This window comes from Theropithecus gelada, chromosome 12, assembly GCF_003255815.1.
Source record: "Theropithecus gelada isolate Dixy chromosome 12, Tgel_1.0, whole genome shotgun sequence".
In the NCBI taxonomy this organism is placed as follows: Eukaryota; Metazoa; Chordata; class Mammalia; order Primates; family Cercopithecidae; genus Theropithecus; species Theropithecus gelada.
The window spans coordinates 104,331,373-104,350,977 of record NC_037680.1 but is presented as its reverse complement, the minus strand read 5'-3'; the positions used below and the strand labels follow the sequence as shown (position 1 = coordinate 104,350,977).

At 41.2% G+C, this 19,605-nt stretch overlaps 1 protein-coding gene across 1 annotated transcript in view; it reads left to right on the top strand.

Annotated features, from left to right (window-relative positions):
* The first annotated feature begins 2,865 nt into the window (after positions 1 to 2,865).
* LOC112636524 (thiamine transporter 2-like) overlaps positions 2,866 to 19,605 on the top strand; it is a 41,690-nt gene continuing 24,950 nt past the window's right edge. Inside the window, 5 exon segments of the mRNA XM_025405250.1 lie at positions 2,866 to 3,015; positions 5,804 to 6,244; positions 6,246 to 6,574; positions 6,943 to 6,981; positions 12,777 to 12,968. Coding sequence (XP_025261035.1) covers positions 2,866 to 3,015; positions 5,804 to 6,244; positions 6,246 to 6,574; positions 6,943 to 6,981; positions 12,777 to 12,968 — 1,151 coding nt within the window.

The following is a 19,605-nucleotide window of genomic DNA, read 5'->3' as shown; positions in this document are numbered from 1 at the left end:
CCATCTTGAGTTAAACATTCTGCTGCTAACATCAGGGGAGGAATAGGGAGTTATTTCCAATGTAAAAACCTGAAGTCATGATCTCTCCTGGTCCTCGAAAATGGTGAGTGATGTCTGGTCCATGCCTGATTCAGAAAGAGGACTTGAGATTTCCTGGCTAATTTGGGGGGTTTTATTTGAGACAAGGTCTCACACTATTACTCAGGCTGGAGTGCAGTGGTATGATCTTTCCTCCCTGCAGCCTCAGTCTCCTGGGTTCAAGTGATCCTCCTGCCTTGGCCTCCCAAAACTCTGGGATGATAGGTGTGAGCCACTGTGCCTGGCCCTAGAAATCGTTTCTACTCTATATTTTATTAGTAGTAACCCAGGAATTAATGTTCTCCAAAATACACTTGTAAAACTGCAGTGGATCTGGTGACAAGAAATTATGCTTTTTTCTAAGGTATGCAATTATTTAATATCTCACTTTCCAGAGGATTATTTCTAATGAATACAAGTCTCCCCTGGCTATTCCCCCTAATTGCCAGTGGGACTGATCAGTGTAAATAACAATCTCAATTGCTAAACTCACTTAAAACTTAGTGGTTTTAGGCTCCAGCACCTGCCTGTGGCTTATATGAGCTGGATGATGACCAGTGTCTCCACTCTCTGTAAAGATGATCCTTCTCTCCTCCACGGTCACAGAAGCTAGATGTGGATTCCTACGTAGAGGTGGCATAACGTGGAATGTAACCCACGTTATGCACCTGCTACCATGAAAGCATTAGGCCAGGAAATTTCTTCACAACTATACCTGTATGATGTGCATTACCATCTCCCTCTTCAGGTAAGGAAAACTGAGGCCCCAAGACACAAAGAAACTTGGACAGGATCACACGACTTGAGAGAGTGGATCAGAGACTTAAATTTACTCAACTACAATGCCCATGTTCTTCCCACCAGGAAATCCTCTTTTCCTTATTCCAGAGCTGTTTTAGGAGTAAGTAACCAGCATATCCTTGAGAATCAAATGGTGGCTTGTAGTTCTCACTCCAGAGAACAACTTTAAATATGGCGAATGCTTGGAAAATTTATTATTACTTGAATTTTTATGGTCAGTTAGAAAAGTCTGGTTTGACGACTGTACTTTCAACACGCACTTCTAGGATACTTTTTTTTTTTTTTTTTTTTGAGATGGAGTCTCACTCTGTTGCCCAGCCTGGAGTACAGTGGCGAGATCATGGCTCGCTGCAACCTCTGCCTCCCAGGCTCAGGCGATTCTTGTGCCTCAGCCTCCAGAGTAGCTGGGACTATAGGCATGTACCACCATGCCTGGCTAATTTTTGCATTTTCAGTAGAGACAGTTTTTCCATGTTGGTCAGGCAGGTCTCAAACTCCTGGCCTCAAGTGATCCGCCTGCCTCTACCTCCCACAGTGCCAGAATTATAGGTATGAGCCACTGCTCCCAGCTTGATACCTTTGATGGGTCAGACACGGGGCTAGACTCTAAGGTGACAAAGCTGAATCCCTGCTCTCAAGGAGATCCCAGACTAGTGGTGAGATGTGTGTGTCAACACATCAATACCTTTCAAAGCCATCAGTACGGCAAATTGTATAGCTTATGATTGATGACTGCGTAGTGTGTGCCAGACATTGTTTCAACATGTACTAGCGAATGGAATCCTCAAAACATATTATCATCCCCACTTTACAGATGAGGAATCTGAGGTATAAAGAGATCCAGTAACTTACCAAAGGTCACAGGTTTGTAAGCAGCAGAGAAGGATTTGGAGCTGATTGACTGCAGAGTCCATGGTCTTCAATGGCATGCCAGAGCTGGACTGAGATGATGTCTAATGGAAGGACGAGGAGGAGACGGAGAGGGTCAGGGAGCCTTCAGGAAGGAAGTGGTGAACAACTGAGAGGGTGAGACCCCGCCTGGTGCTGCTGGAGACTTTCTATAATAAAAGGTGCCCTGGTCCTGCCTGCCATCAGCCAACCCGGAGGCTTCTCATTCTGACCATAAATTCTTACTTTTCAATATGGTTACAGAAGTGGGAAAAGAATCATAAGGGGGGCTAAAATATCAACTCAGAAAAGTACTTCTAAGTGTCGTATTTGAATTTTATCCATGTTGTGATCTTGTTTAGGTCTCACATAATTCTTCTTCTAGAAATAGGTACTAAAAACACATGAAATTGCCCGGATGGACGACAGTTCAAATTAATTTAGGCTACTTATGCTAAGCCAATGTTCACTTTGAGTTTGATGCTTAGAAAAAGCAAAGAGTCTATCTGCTTTATAAATCCTATCTCCCAAAGGCTTTTTTATTCACTACATATAAATACTCATTAAAATTAGTTTCCAGCTTATTAATAGCTACATGTTTTAGGATGCTGGGGGAAGGGGCACGAAGCAGATGTTTGCTTAGTATCTCTTGGTAACGCTCTTTCCTGTCTAAAGTCTGCCAATGTCACTGTCTCTTCTTCTGCCCAAGATTTCTGCTTCAGAAGAAAGTCCCTGATGTTTTTCTAACTCTAAAAGATGAAAAGAGAATTTGGTTGATTTACCTAAATGAAACTTAAGAGTGGTTTTCCATCAGCGACCCCATCATTCCAGCCAAACTGAAACGTAATCCCTTACTGTTTTCAAGTAATTATTACTTTTCTCTTTCGATAAGAAATCCAAAAGCAAAGACTCAAGCCTTGTGTTTTGACCTGTGACATATTTTCAATCACAATGTTTTTTATTTTTTCATTTTTAAGACTGAAGGACAAAAGGAACATAGGGAAGAGAATGCAAGTTTCATTAAAAAAAAAAACAACAACTAGATTGATTACCAGTCTCCTTACTTGCTTTTTTCTCCCTGTGACAGTTTAACCAATCATGAATTGTCACCAAATTTCACTGAGCTGTTCTTGGGTTTTTCCCACCATAATTCTCCATTTATTTGGATTTTTCTCCATGATGAAACCATCAGATCCATTTTTTGTACCTTATTTGTTGGGACCAGATAAATATTTGAGCCTCAGCATGGTAAGTTAACTAACATGCTTATCTTAGATTTAACTCTAGCTAGAACTATCTCTAATGCCTTGGGTAGAAGCCAAATACTAGTACTTCTTACACCCTCTAATGTGAACAGATGGGCCTTAATGAATTTTATGTATTTGACATATAAAAATATAAACTTTTTTTTTTTTTTGAGATAGGATCTTGCTCTGTTGCCCAAGCTGGAGTACCATGGTACTATCATGGCTCACTGCAGCCTCGATCTCTCAGACTCAAGCAATCCTTCGGTCCGTCTTAGCCTCCTGAGTAGCTGAAACTATAGGTGTGTGCCACCACACCTGGCTAATTTTCTATTTTTTGTAGAGACAAGGTCTCACTATGTTACCCAGGCTGGTCTCAAACTCCTGGGCCCAAGCAATCCCCCCACCTTGGCCTCCCAAAGTGCTAGAATTATATTCATGAGCCACTGCGCCCTGTCAAAAATATAAACTCTTTATGGTGGAAAACAGCCTTACCTAATCTTTCAGTTGTACAAAAACAATACTCCAGGACTTCAATGCATATTATCATTAACCTAAAATGAAGCCATCCCCACTAAAGAATGTAAGTCTGGCTGGGTGTGGTGGCCCACGCCTATAATCCCAGCAATTTGGGAGGCCGAGGCGGGCAGATAGCCTGAGGTCAGGAGTTCAAGACCAGCCTGGCAACATGGTGAAATCCCACCCTACTAAAAATACAAAAATTAGCTGGGCCTGGTGGCCAGCACCTGTAGTCCCAGCTACTCGGGAGGCTGAGGCAGGAGAATAGCCTGAACTCGCAAGGCAGAGGTTTCAGTGAGCCAAGATCATGCCATTGCACTCCAGCCTGGGCAACAGAACAAGACTCCATCTCAAATAAATAAATAGATAGATAGATAAATAAATAAATAGTATAAGTCTTAGAGGATAAAATGAAATTTTGTGGTGAGGGTGGGGCAGGAGAAAAGTTACTGACAACCATGTGAAAAATCCTCACAAGGTTTTCCCCTCTTTATTTATAAATACTAAGGCTGTTTTTAACTTTTACTACAGTCACAGGAATAACAGTCCTAAGAAGCCTCTAAGCCAGTGCTTCTCAAAGTGTTGTCTCTGAACCAGCATATCAGCATCATCTGGAAATTTGTTGGAAATGTAAATACTCAGACCCCGCCCCAGACTTATTGAATCCGAATGTCTGTTTGTGGTGGTGGTGTTGTTGTTGTTGTTTGAGACGGAGTTTCACTTTCGTTGCCCAGGCTGCAGTGCAATGGCACAATCATAGCTCACTGCAGCCTGGAACTCCTGGGCTCAAGTAATCCTCCTGCCTCAGCCTTCCAAGTTGCTAAGACTACAGGTGCCAGGCTAATATTTACTTTTTTTGTAAAGAGAGGGTGTCACTGTGTTGCCCAGACTGGTCTGGAACTCCCAGGCTCAAGCAATCCTCCCACCTCGGCCTTTCAAAGTGCTGGGATTACAGGCATGAGCCATTGCACCCAACAATTTTATCTTATTTTGCCTCTCTTTCCTAGCCACCACCTACGTTCACCCACCTCACACCAAGTAGATTTTGCCTTCTAAACCAATCCACCATTTTCTTCACAATAAACACCAGTACATCCCATGAGGTACAAACTGGTTTAGCTGGAAGCTATGAATGGGCTGGATTCAAACACCAGACATTGTCACAAAAAACATATCTGGCATACAGCTTTTCCCATGTTGGTGACTATACCCAAAAGCCCAAAACAGCAAGAATAAAGTTCTACCAAACTTCAAGAGTGCTTGGGTAAAAGTCTACCTGGGAACCCAAAGCATAAGGACACAGATTAGGTCATAGCAAAGGGCATTCTCAGGCTCAGTAAATCTATGGGTTTATTTTGGTTGTCTAGAAATTCAGAGGACAGGGATTTGAGAAGGTCTACCCCAACCGCCTTTATGTCATCCTCCACCCACTGTACATTCCCCTTATAGAAAATGAAATAATCACTTACTACAGATGGGCTCAGATAATTGGCCAATGCCACCAGTTCCAAGAGAAACTGTGGCCAAAATTGACTTGAACGAGAGAGCTACTAAGTAGTTTCTTATGATTCCTCCAGGGCAGCCCAAAAAAGTAAAGCGAAGAAAACAGAAGAGTAGAAAATAAACTCACACATGTCTCTTTCTCTGACATTCAGTCTCAAACTGGTCATTTGTTCCATATTTTCCTGATCACCGAGATGGTATCGCAATGGGCTCCTCATTTTTGTACTGATGGGTATGAAAGGGAAAGAAGACGGTCAGGTTCTTTCAGTACTGAAACATCCTTTTTGACCTTTTGGTTCTGACTGTGAAGAAGAATAAACTATTTTGTTACATGCTAGTAAGCAGCAGTGTCTGAGCAGCCCTAGCTTGTTCTGGAAATCCTGTCAAGCGTAAAAAGATTAATTTATCCATTATAGCCTCTTTTCCTAGCCTCCATAGCTTATTGCAGATCAAATTACATTTATAAAGTTTAAAAGGTAGATAACTAAGATAATAGCTGCTGTGGTTTTTACACCGGGAAGTATAAATTCACACCTTATGAATATCTGTCATTCAATTTTTTTTTCCCTGAATTTCAGTTTCCCATTGCTTTCCAATGTATTGCTAGAAATTCATGTAAACCATGAAACTAGACCCACTTTGGCAAAGGCCAAGCAGTGCATCCTGGGGTTGATTCATGTCATCTTGATAATGGTAAGTGTCAGAGGCCCAGGGTGTATTTCACATCCTGATTTTTTTTGTCTTTGTACTCTCCCCACTTAATCTTGCAGATGACAGATGAGATCTTCCCCATTTGGACATACTCCTACCTGGTGCTGCTGCTGCCTGTGTTTGTCCTCACCCACTACGTCCGCTACAAGCCGGTCATCATCTTGCAAGGTATCAGTTTCATCATTACCTGGCTGCTGCTCTCGTTTGGCCAAGGAGTGAAGACCATGCAGGTTGTAGAGTCCCTCTACGGGATGGTGACCGCCACCGAGGTGGCCTACTACGCCTACGTATACAGCGTGGTCAGCCCCGGGCACTACCAGAGAGTGAGCGGCTACTGCAGGAGCGTCACCCTGGCCGCCTACACAGCAGGGTCCGTGCTGGCCCAACGCTTGGTATCCCTGGCGAACCCGTTGTACTTTTACCTCAACGTCATATCCTTGGCCTCTGTCTCCGTGGCCTTCCTTTTCTCACTTTTTCAACCAATGCGCAAGAAGAGCATGTTTTTTTCATGCAAAACCCAAAACAGAAACTCCTCAGAAGCCACCAGGAGAGGATGCCATCTTAGAGGGATCTCACAAGGATCACAAAGCAGTTCACGGAATTATCCACTGTTTCAGGGGACCTGGATGCCAGCAGTGGGGCACCCCAAAGCCAAGCAATGTGCCTTTGAGAGATTTCGTGCAGTGGTCCCGGGATTTGCAGGAGTGCTACGCCTCAACGCATCTTTTTTACTGGCCCCTGTGGTGGGCTTTTTCCACAGCAGGTTTTCACCAGATGTTAAACTATGTTCAAATCCTATGGGATTACAAGGCACCATCTCAAAGTTTCACAAAACATGTATTAGTCGATGTTCATGCTGCTGATAAAGACATACCCAAGACTGGGTAATTTACAAAGGAAAGGGTTTTAATTGACTCACAGTTCTGCATGGCTGGGGAGGCCTCACAATCATGGCGGAAGGCAAAGGAGAAGCAAAGTCACTGCTTTGCTGGCAAGAGAGAATCAGAGCCAAGCAAAAGGGGAAACTCCTTATAAAACTGTCAGATCTCGTGAGAGTTATTTACTACCATGAGAACAGTATGGGGGAAACTGCCCCCTGATTCAATTATCTCCCACCAGGCCCCTCCCACAACACGTGGGAATTATGAGAGCTACAATTGAAGAAGAGATTTGGATGGGCATACAGTCAAACCCTACAAATATATAATGAAGCAGTAGAAGCCCTTGAAACCTTTGGGTCTAGGTATATAAGACTTTATCTCATTAATATGCAGAAAATGTGCCGCTCCATGTTTTTAAGAGACTCCACGGTTAAAAAAAAATTAGGCCTGTTTGGAAGTAACTCCAATCAATGCAGTTCAGTGCAATAGAGCCCTGAAAAAAGTAAGATAATAAGAACTGATATTACAAGACCTAAGCTACATCAACTATACAATATATATTTAACTGACATTTTTGCTGTTTATAAAGAAGATAGTGAGTATATTTAAAACACACACACACAGACACACACACACACACACTGGGCTCAATTTTTATTTATTTATTTATTTTTTTTGAGAAGGAGTCTCGCTCTGTCGCCCAGGAGGGAGTGCAGTGGCACCATCTCAGCTCACTACAACCTCTGCCTCCCGGGTTCACACAATTCTCCGCCTCAGCCTCCTAAGTAGCTGGGATTACAGGTACACATTACCACGCGGGGCTAACTTCTTGTATTTTTAGTAGAGATGGGGTTTCACTATGTTGGCCATACTGGTCTCGAACTCCTGACCTCGTGATCCACCCACCTCAGCCTCCCAAAGTGCTGGGATTGCAGGTGTGAGCCACCATGCCCGGCCCCTGGGCTCAATTTTTTATCTATGTTCTATCATTTGCCAAGTAGGCAAATCAATGAAAATTCTAGCAATCCATTTTCTCTTTTTGAAGGCCAGAACAATATCTACTAGTTTATTTCACAGGATTGCTCTTTTTTTGTTTTTTTTGGGACGGGGTCTCGCTCTGTCACCAGGCTGGAGTGTGCAGTGGCTCACTGCAGCCTCCAACTCCCTGGTTCAAGCGATTCTCCTGCCTCAGCCTCCTGGGTAACTGTACAGGATTGCTTTAAAGATCAAAAGATATCATGCATTGGGAAGTATTTGTGCACTGTAGTATCTTAGGTAAAAATTAGTTGTTTTTATTTAATTTTCCTGAACGTAAAATAAATAATACAACTTTCAAATTTGTATTCTTCAATATCCTGTTGTAGTGATTTCAACACCAACTACCAAATAGTTTGAAAAAGAAGAGTTTTGTCACAAATTTAAAGAGGCAACTAATGTAATAAAACTTTGAAAAAGATATACGGGGAAGATAAAGTTACACTCATCCCTAAAAACAGGAGCTACAAACTGGTGTCCTGCTGGTCAAATATGGTTGGACCATGCAGAGTTAGACAGTTTAAGGTTAAACTATCAAAACTCTTTTCAGGCAGGCATGGCAGCTCATGCCTGTAATCCCAGAGTTTCGGGAGGCTAAGGTGGGGAGGCCAGGAGACCAGCCCAGCCAACATAGTGAGACCCTGTCTCTATAAAAATTTTTTTTTTTTTAGTTAGCTGGGCATGGTGGTGTGTGCATGTAGTCCTAGCAACTGGGGAAGCTGAAGTAGGAGGGTCACTTGGGCCCAGGAGTTCTAGGCTTCAGCGAGCTATGATTGTGCCACTGCTCTCCAGCCTAGGTGACAGAGTGAGACGGTCTCATAAAACAAACAGGCTGGGCAAGGTGGTTCATGCCTGTAATCCTAGCACTTTGGGAAGCCAAGGTGGATGGAGCACGAGGTCAGGAGTTCAAGACTAGCCTGGCCAACATGGTGAAACCCCATCTCCACAAAAAATGCAAAAATTAGCCAGATATGCTGGTATGCACCTGTAATCTCAGCTACTCAGGAGGCACAAGAATTGCTTGAACCTGGGAGGCGTAGGTTGCAGTGAGCCGAGATCTCACCACTGCACTCCAGCCTGGGCAACAGAGCAAGACTCTATCTTGGGAAAAAAAAAATAGAAAAAAAGTCTTTTTTCTTTCTGGAATCTTTCAATAACTCTAGTCTTTAAAATGTGGTTTGAAAGGCCAGGTGTGGAGGCTCATGCCTTTAATCCTAACACTTTGGGAGGCCAAGGCAGGTGGACCAGCCTGGGTAATATGATGAAATCCCATCTCTACAAAAAAATGCAAAAAAATTAGCCGGGTGTGGTGGCGTTCACCTGTAGTCCCAGCTACTCGGGAGACTGAGGCAAAAGAATCACTTGAGCCCAGGAGGTTAAGGCTGCAGAGAGCCGCGATTGGACCACTGCACTCCATCCTGGATGACAAAGTGAGACCCTGTCTCAAAAAATAATAATAATGAAAAAATGTGGTTTGCAGACCACATTACCATGAGGTGGGCACACTCAGGTAATGGTCTGCAGACCTGATATGCATAAACTGACCTAAGCCATCGGTGACCGCATCTCATAGTTTTACCTTTTTAAGGGATTGTAGAAAAAAAAAATAGAACAAGAGTTGTAAAAAAGGATATGTGGCTCATAAGCTATAAATATTCACTATCTGGCCCTTTAGAAATTGTGAATCTTGAACTCAATATAGTGGGTTGCTGACTAGCATTTTTAAAACAGAGTAGACTAGTCTAATATAGAATAGGGAGTATATCAGCTTGTAAGGATACACTTTGTTTTGCAAAAATTCTGTTCACACACATATATATGCACTAATTAATATATAAAATATATTTTCCTTAGGCTATGGTCAAAGAAGTTTGAAAGCTTCTGCTTTTGGAGCTATCTTATACATATCAGGGTTCCCAGCAAGACAAATAACGTACTTGCATATTTCCTTAACTGTACATACGGGGATTTGCCAAAGCTTGTTGCCCTCTGATTTCAGACTGTTCTCTACACTCAGCTTCCTCATTGTCTACCATATCCAGATATTTATTTGTTCAAACAACAGTTAACCCCAGAATGAATTCTTGTTTTGTTTTGTTTTGTTTTGTTTTTTTGAGACAGAGTCTTGCTCTGTCGCCCAGGCTGGAGTGCAGTGGCGGGATCTTGGCTCACTGCAACCTCCACCTCCCACGTTCAATCCATTCTCCTGCCTCAGCCTCCCGAGTAGCTAGGACTACAGGCGCCTGCCACCACGCCTGGCTAATTTTTTTTTTTTTTTTTTTTTAAGTAGAGACGGGGTTTCACCGTGTTAACCAGGATGGTCGAGATCTCCTGACCTTGTCATCCACCCACCTCAGCCTCTCAAAGTGCTGGGATTACAGGCGTGAGCCACCACGCACCCAGCCCAGAATGAATTCTTATAACTGCTCATTCTATCTTCTCTCCACAACCAAGTTATTGTATTATCCTGTATAATTTTCTGTCTGGCCTTGTATGCATATTATGTTTTTATTCCATTGTCCTTAATAAAAACCTCAGACACAGCACCCCTTAACAAGTAGGAATCCTCAATTATGGTGAAAATGACAGCAGGAAACAAGTGCCCTATGAGAAAGGCAAGGTGGGAGGTGGTGGATGAGGTTGGCCCTCCCAGTGGGTGTGTGTGTGCCTGAGCATCATTGCTGTCCCTTGAGTTGGCTGGTGTCTCCTTCCTCCTTATCTAAAGATGAATTTCTGATATTGTGTGTTGTCTGACAGGAAAAAGGTAGGAAGACTGAGCAACAAAGAGAAATCTTGGGAAGGTCTCTGCGGGATTGAGGGTTTTCAGCTCCCGCTACTGGGTTCACCCTTCAAGGCCCCTCCTGGGCCTTCTGCTTGGGCAAAACCTTCCTCCTGGCTCAGAAGCTACAGTAGTTTGGAGAGTTTTAGATAATTGTCGTCTCTCACAGAATATACTTTGTGAGGTTTAAAACACTCTTCCAAAGAGAATGTGGTGCAAGGAGGGAGAGGTGGGCTGACACGGGCATTAATACTCCAGGGGACAAAGGGCAGGCCCCAGAGCCGTCTTTGAAGTTAGCCCAACAATCTGCATGTACTTTCCTGACAAAACAAAGTTTTCACATCAAATGAGACTTTGAAGCTATTTATTCTAAAGCCAAGTTGTTCCACACCCACCTGTTTATTGAACAAAGCGGGGCCCATTGTTGAGCTCACATTCTTCTCACTTCCCTCCCTGAAAATTCCTAACGTTTGATTGGTTAGGTCAGGGCTCCGATTGGTGTTTCATCCTCTGCACTGCTGGCCTCTTGGGCTGGGCAATTCTTTGTCCAGGGGGACTGTTCTGAGCTCTGTAGGATGTTCAGCAACATCGTATGCCTCTAAGCCATTAGTTGCCAGGATGCACCCATTGTGATAACCAAAAATGTCTTCAAATATTGCCACCTGTCCACTAGAAGGCAAAAATACCCCTGGTTGAAAACCACTAGATAAGATTTGGATTAGGGTCGGAGGTTTTTTTGTGGGGGAGGGATTGGGGGGGACGGAATCTCGCTTTGTCACCCAGGCTGGCGTGCAATGGCGTGATCTCAGCTCACTGCAACCTTCACCTCCCGGGTTCAAGCAATTCTCCTGCCTCAGTCCCCCTAATTTTTGTATTTTTAGTATAGATGGGGTTTCACCATGTTGGTCAGGCTGATCTCGAACTCCTGACCTTGGGTGATCCACCTGCCTTGGCCTCCCAACAGAGCTCTTTTATCACACTGTATTTTTTTATTTATTTATTAACTTAAATTTATTTATCTAATTTCCCCACTAGGCTGTATTGTTTTCAAAGCAAGGACCCAAAGTTTACCACTATATTGTTCCACAGAGAAGCTCAAAAGTACTTGCTGGTTTAACAAATGAAGGAAGGAAGGAAGGCAGAAAAGAAGGAAGGAAGGAACAAATAAAGAAGGGCATGATCAAGCCAGGCACAGTGGCTCACATCTGTAATCCTAGTATTTGGGAGGCCCAGATGGGAAGATTGCTTGAAGCCAGGAGTTTGAGACCAGCCTGGTAAATATAGCGAGACCCCATCTCTACAAATAAATATATATATTTATAGATATATATATATAGAGAGAGAGAGAGAGAAATATATATATAGAAAAGTTTGGCATCTGTCAGGCATCTTGAGGAAATTTTTTTAATGGTGTTACAGAAACGAAAGAGAAAACAGAGACAAGGGCAAAGAGAGAGAGGCCATCCTTCCTAAGGCATTGGTAATAGGCTCACAGAAAGGGCGTGGGAGAAAAGAGCGGCACCACCATTAGGAAACTTTAGACTGCAGACCTTGTGCACCTCAGTCCGATGACCGGGCATTCACAGTTCCCCATTTCTTACCCTCTGTTTGTCTTGACCAGACTTTAGTCAGGCTCCTGGCTTTCCCACAGGCCCCTAAATGTTGCTTACTCCAAACCCTGAGCAAACACAAAAAAATGTGGAATGTGTCCCCCTTATCAGCTCCAAACGGGAATTGGCTGACCACAGTGGGATATTTTCCTGTCAAACTCCACTGACCATTTCCCCCTGGGAATCCAGCTTCCTTTACAGAGATTCTGCTTATCTCTGCTTGTACCCTCTTTACCCTATAAAAGAAAATCCTTTTTCTGTTTGATCTTGAATCATGCAGATTTCTGCAATCAAAGAGTTCTTTTTATTGCAATAGCCTTTCTTCTAAATAAAGCCTCTCCTATCTAAGTCACATGTTTTTTTTTATTTGACACCAGGTTTCTAAGCCTGAGTTTTAACATCTGCAAAGGGAAGAGGAAAGAAAAAAATGGCCCTCTCCATGGGTCCTCTCCAGTCTATGATTTATGGAAGCCTAAATTCGGCTGGTCTATTTCAACCCTTAAGAGAAAATGATATGTACAGTTCACAGAGGTGGATCAAGCAATTTTTCATTCAAAGTACACAATAAGTCAGCATTTTTTTTTTATAGTCTGAAAATGCTTCAGTGCTTCTGTAACTGTGGATTTTAACAAAACTGTGTGCTATTTTACTATACATGGATTAACAAGATGTAGTTTATCTTTTTATTTTATTTTATTTTATTTTATTTTATTTTATTTTATTTTAGGGGCCATGGCAGCCTTCACAGTGGCTACATCAAAGTCAACTGGGATCTTCTGGGCAAATTATCCTTGGTGATCTTCTCAGGAGCAGATGCAGGTTCTCTATTTCTCATGCATTTCACAACTAATATTTGGGTGTGCTATGCTGGTCTCTTGATATTCAAGTCAAGTTTTATGTTCCTTACAACCATAGCTGTGTAAGTATTTACCATCTATTTCTTTTAACTACTTAAACTACTTAAAGCAACAAAACATGTTTATTTATTCTTCTGAATAGCATTTTGCAATGTTATACCTAAGGCTTCCTACAAGAGACAATGAAACTATATTCCCATTTGAATCAACTTTCTCTTACGACTTGACTAAGATTCCTAATCAGGAGGATAAATGAAGTTCTTACAATTCATAAGCAATAATATGTTGTTAGGCTTTGATTTTGTCTGATTTAGCAACATAGTATAAGATACGATTCTAATTTTGACTAAGTTTAGTTTTCACTCCCATTTTTCCTGCTTGAATAGTCAGAGCGTATCTATTTCTTTTTGAAACAACTTATCAAATATTCTCAGGGCTGTTATAGAAGTGAAGCTGTTCTATTAAACTACAGATAAATACTATATCACACAGTAGTTTAAAAATACGAAGTATTTGATTTAGATTAATCATAAAGTACAGAAAATGAGCTAAGGAGGTGGTAGATACTGGTTGAAGAACACTTCAAGGAATTAAATGCTACTTCTCATTTCCTGTGTAACAATGTGTTTCATTCTATACAGCAAGTTAATCAGAAATAAACATCTGAAAATATTTTCCTTGGCTGAACACTACTGGCAGCATTACTGCCCTGTGGCCTTAAAATTTTCTAGTCTATTTGTCTATAAAATGAAGATGAGATGCATTTCTTTCTAAGGAGTATTAGTAATAACGACATGTGAATTTTCAACAGAAATACCGGAAGCCAGAAAACAATGAAACAACATTTTAATTTTTATTTCTAATTATTTATTTATTTTGAGACGGAGTCTCGCTTCGTTGTCCAGGCTAGAGTGCAGTGCACGATCTCAGCTCACTGCAACCTCTGCCTCCCGGGTTCAGCTGTCTTTGCCTCAGACTCCTAAGTAGCTGGGACTACTGGCACCCGCCACCACGCCTGGATAATTTTTGTATTTTTAGTAGAAATGGGGTTTCACCATGTTGGCCAGGCTGGTCTCGAACTCCTGACCTCGTGATCCGCCCGCCTTGGCCTCCCAAAGTGCTGGGATTACAGGCGTGAGCCACCACGCCCAGCCTATTATTTTTATCTTTTAAAAATAATTGCACCTTTTAGTTTAGATTCAGGGCGTACATGTGCAGGTTTGTTACGTGGGTATATTGCATGATGCTGAGGTTTGGGATACAACTGATCCCATCGCTCAGCTAGTGAGCTTAGTACCCAGTTGGTAGTTTTTCAACTTTTGCCCTCTGCCCAAGAACATTTTTAAAGTGCGAAAACTAAAAAGCTGCTAGCCTAGAATTTTATACTTGGCAAAAATATTCATCAAAAATTAAGTCAAAATAAAGATATTTTTAAGACAAAAATTAAGCAAAATTATTGTGGTGTACACTAAAAGAAATATAAAGGGAATTCTTTAGGCAGAATGAAAATGATCACCATTAGTATTGCAATAATATAGGAAAAATAATACTGGAAAAAATAAATATGTAACTAAATCTAAGCAAATCTTGGTTTTTGAGACAGAGTCGCACAGGCTGGAGTGAAGGGGTGCAATCTCAGCTCACTGCAACCTCTGCCTCCCAGGTTCAAGCAATTCTCGAGCCTCAGTCACCCAAGTAGCTGGGATGACAGGTGTGCACCACCATACCTGGCTAATTTTTTTGTATTTTTTGTAGAGAAGGAGTTTCACCATGTTGGTCAGGCTGGTCTCCAAATCCTGGCCTCAAGTGATCCACCCGCTTCGGCCTCCCAAAGTGCTGGGATTACAGATGTGAGCCACCGCACCTGGCCTAACATTTCTAGTTTTAAAAATGTATGTAGAGGCCAGGCGCAGTGGTTCATATCTGTAATCCCAGAACTTTGGGAGGCCAAGGCCGGCGGATCACTTGAGGTCAGGAGTTTGAGACCAGCCTGGCCAACATGGTGAAACCCTGTCTCTACTAAAATACAAAAATTAGCTGGGCGTGGTGGTGGGTGCCTGTAATCCCAGCTACTCGAGAGGCTGAGGCAGGAGAATCGCTTGAGCCCGGGAGGGGGAGATCGCAGTGAGCCAAGATCCCACTATTGCACTCCAGCCTGGGCGACAGAACAAGACTCCATCTCAAAAAAAATAAATAAATAAAAATATACGTAGAGTTAAAATTTATGATGGTAATAGCACAAAAGGAAGGGGAAATAATAGATTTAAAGTACTGCAAAATCCTTATATTGTCAAAGAAGTGGTGAAAATACTATTTTAGGGAAGATTCTGCTAGGTCAAAAATTCATGCTGTAATATATATGGTAACTACTAAAAGAATAATACAGTAAGATAGTACTAACAAGCTAATGAAGGGAGGGAAAGTGTTTTTAAACTTAATTAATGCAACAAAAGACAAGAAACAGATCAAGGAACATAAATCAGGCAGGACAAATAAATGGTAAATTTAAAACCCTGTATAGCAGCAACATCATTAAAATGTGCCTGAACTAATTACTCCAATTATAAGATAAAAGTCAGCTGAATGGATTTTAAAACTGAAAACCTAATTATGTTGCTTTCAAGACACACTTCTTGAAAATAAGGGCTCCAAAGTTTGAAAGTTAAAAAATGGGAAAAAATATACTGTACAAACGCTAATACAAGGAAAGCTAATTTAGTTATCCCAGTATCAGATGAAATAAGCAACAACACCAGAGTGATTTGTCTTTTCATTATAAGTTTCATAGTCATTTCATAATGATAAAAGTGTTAATTAACAACTAGGTAAATAATCTATTCTTTTTTTTTTTTTTTTTTTGAGATGGAGTCTTGTTTTGTCACCCAGACTGGAGTGCAGTGGCATGATCTCAGCTCACTGCAACCTCCACTTCCCGGATTCAAGCAATTCTCCTGCCTTGGCCTCCCGAGTAGCTGAGATTACAGGCGTGTGCCAACACACCTGACTAATTTTTGTATTTTTAGAAGAGATGGGGTTTTGCCATGTTGGCCAGGCTGGTCTTAAACTCCTGACTTCAAGTGATCCCCCCCACCTCGGCCTCCCAAATTTCTGGGTTTACAGGCGTGAGCCACCGTGCCCGGCCAATAAAGCTATTCTGAATTTGTATGCACAAAAATCATAGCCTCAAAATGTATTAAGCAAAACGCCAAAAAAAATTTAGAGAAATAAAAAAGTCCACCCTCACAGTTGCAAATGTGAACACAGCTTTCTCAATAACAAGCAGACAAAAAACATCAGTGAGGATCAGGAAGATTCAAACTACATGTCGAATAAAGTTGCAATGATGGATATGTGGAAACTGTACACACTGCAGGATAAAGACTGTTTTCAAGTGAACATAGAAGAGTGACCAAAAACAGGCTTGAACTGGGCCAAAAAGTAGCCCTCAATAAATACCAAAAGATTGAAATCATACGGAAAAAGTATTCTGACAGCCATAATTAAGCTAAAATCATTAGCAAAACTGTAATTTAAAAATACCCAAATGTTTTATAATTAAAGAAAGAACATGGTCAAAAAATTATACTTGGAGTTAGAAAATAATTTGAACTGAATGACAATGAAAATATGAAAAATCACAACTTATAGGATGCAGTTAAGCAGGGCAGGGAGAGAAACATACAGTCTCCAATGCATTTATTTTTTAAAAAGAGAAAGGACAAAAATTAAGTTACTTAAACATTCATCTTCAGAAGCTAGAAGAGAACAGCAAATGAAACTCAAGAAAAGAAGAAAATGTTAGAGATAACAAAAAATAAAATCAATGGAATAGAAAATAGTACAATAGGAAAAATTACCAAAGCCAAATTAGCCATTTGAAAAGTCTAATAAATGTGAGAGAGAGTGCTCATGCATAGAATGGAAAAAATACAAGTTATCAATATCAGAAATGAAAAAGGGGAGATGATTACGTATCTTTCTCAGTTCACTGCAACTTCTGCCCCCAGAGGTCAAGTGATTCTCTCCCCTCAGCCTCCCAAATAGCTGGGACCACAGGTGCGTGCCACTACACCCAGCTGATCTTTTTTATTTTGTAGAGACAGGGTTTCATCATGTTGCCCAGGCAGGTCTCGAACTCCTGAGCTCAAGCAAGCTGCCTGCCTCAGCCTCCCAAAGTGCTGGAATTACAGGTGTGAGCCACCATGCCTCGCCTCTTTTGCCCACTTTTTAATCGGGTTCTTTGATTTTGGCTCATGAATTTGTGTAAGTTCCTTATAGATTCTGGATATTAGATTTTTGTTGGATGCATAGTTTGCAAATATTTTCTCCCATTTTGTAGGTTGCCTGTTTACTCCGTTGATAGTTTCTTTTGCTGTACAGATGCTCTTTAGTTTAATTAGGTCCCATTTGTCAATTTTTGTTTTTGTTGCAATTGCTTTAAATTTTAATTTTTGTTATTTTTATTTTTATTTTTATTTTTATTTTTATTTTGAGACAGAATCTCACTCTGTCGCTGGAGCTGGAGTGCAGGGGCACGATCTCAGCTCACTGCAACCTCCACCTCCCGGGTTCAAGCAATTCTCCTGCCTCAGCCTCCCATGTTAAGTGGGATTACAGGCACCTGCCACTATGCCCAGCTAATTTTTTGTATTTTTAGTAGAGACGGGGTTTCACCATGTTGGCCAGGCTGGTCTCGAGCTCCTCACCTCGTGATTCGCCCATCTTGGCCTCCCAAAGTGCTGGGATTACAGGAGTGAGCCACCACTCCCAGCCTATTTATATATTTTTTTGAGACCCAGTCTCACTCTGTCTCCCAGACTGGAGTGCAGTGGCACAATCTTGGCTCACTGCAACCTCTGCCTCTCAGATTCAAGCGATTCTTCTGCCTCAGCCTCCTGAGTAGCTGGGACTACAGGTGCGAGACACCACACGGTCTCCCCAGGTGTTGGGATTACAGGTGTGAGCCACTGTACCCAGCCTGCAATTGCTTTTAGATTTTCTGTTTTTATTTGATTTTCACCAGTTTATGCCTATTTTTTCTTTATGGAAAAATATGATTTTTAGCTTACCTTGCTATTTTCTTACTGTAACAGGAAGTAAATCTCTATCTTCCCCTAGTATTCATGCTAAATATTTTGTTTTCTCTTAGCAATCTCTTGATTAGGAAAAAATAATTCTAGCCAAACCTAAATCAGTTTCATTTCATGGTCAATGGCTATACTTAGGAAGGAGAACCTGAAAGTTAGTAAAAATAATAATAATGATTTTTCAGTCACTTTTACTATTCCTGACTATAACTTCCACGTTGTGAAAAGAGAAATGTATATTAGTCTTGAGTATTTCAGAACATATTGGTTCACAGCCATATTGCATTTCTACTGCATGTTAACCTCATTCTACTGATGGATGCAACTTAACATCATTCTACTGAGGAAACAAATAGGGAAATTAGAAAAATATTAATAATTAACTGTCAGGATGTGAGATATTTAGAAAAATCAAAATCCTTTGATGAATTAAGAAATGCTCAGAATGTTTTGTTATGGGCATGAAAGTTTAAGCCACATGAATAGTGAGAATTCTGAGATTCTAAGAGGCCATAAAATGAGACTCGTTATCTAACTGTTAGGGTTCTCCCAGAGAAAATGTTCAGAGTTTTCTACCAAAGGCCTGCACAGCCATCTTTTATCTAATTTGTCAATTCACTCAGATGGTCAGTAAGTTTAGTGAAGAGAAAAATCATTTCAGACATAATTAATTTGGGATACATTTTTAAAAGTAATTACTGGGCAAGGATTGAATAAACCTAGTATTTTAGTGTCTGGAGACATACTCAGTAGAGGAACAAAAGGAACTTGACCAAATAGATGTGTGAACTTTGGCACTAAATAAAATGATCATTTACATATCTAACTCAACATACTGACAAAATATCATTTTCTACATATGTGAATTCAATCTCTGTAAGTTCATTTACATCTAATTACTGCTCCAACTTCTAGGCAACTTACAAATTTAGCAAGTGTAGAATAAATTTATCTCATGCAAAGGGTTAGTATTCAGGTTTAGAAGAAAAGTCTAAGACTGTTGACCATGCATGATTTCAATCATTGTGTGATAGAAGTTTACATAAAATAATTTGTGATTTCTTGATTTTTATTTATTTATTTATTTATTTTGGAGTCTGGTTCCATCGTCCAGGCTGGGGTGCAGTGGTGTGATTTCAGCTCACTGCAACCTCCACCTCCCGGGTTCAAGTGATTCTTGTGCCTCAGCCTCCTGAATAGGTGGGATTACAGGCATGCGCCACCATGCCTGGCTAATTTTGTATTTTTAGTAGAGATGGGGTTTCGCCATGTTGCTTTCGCCATGTTGGTCAGGCTGGTCTCAAACGCCTGACCTCAAGTGAGCCGCCCGCCTCTGCCTTCTTAACTGCTGGGATTACAGGCGTGAGCCACTGCGCCTGGCCTAATTTGTGATTATTATATAAAAAGACACTTACTTTGCACTTTTTTCATGACATAAAAACTGATCAATTTAATTAAAAATTAATCAAAGCAGTTATCTGGTACTAATTTATTCCCTGATGGGGTGCAAGCTCCGTGGGTGTCCTCATTGTCTAGCTTGTTCCCTGTTATGCCTCTGCTGTTTCCTCTAGTTCTCGCTTTATGTAGGCACTCGGTTAGTATTTCCTCCAAA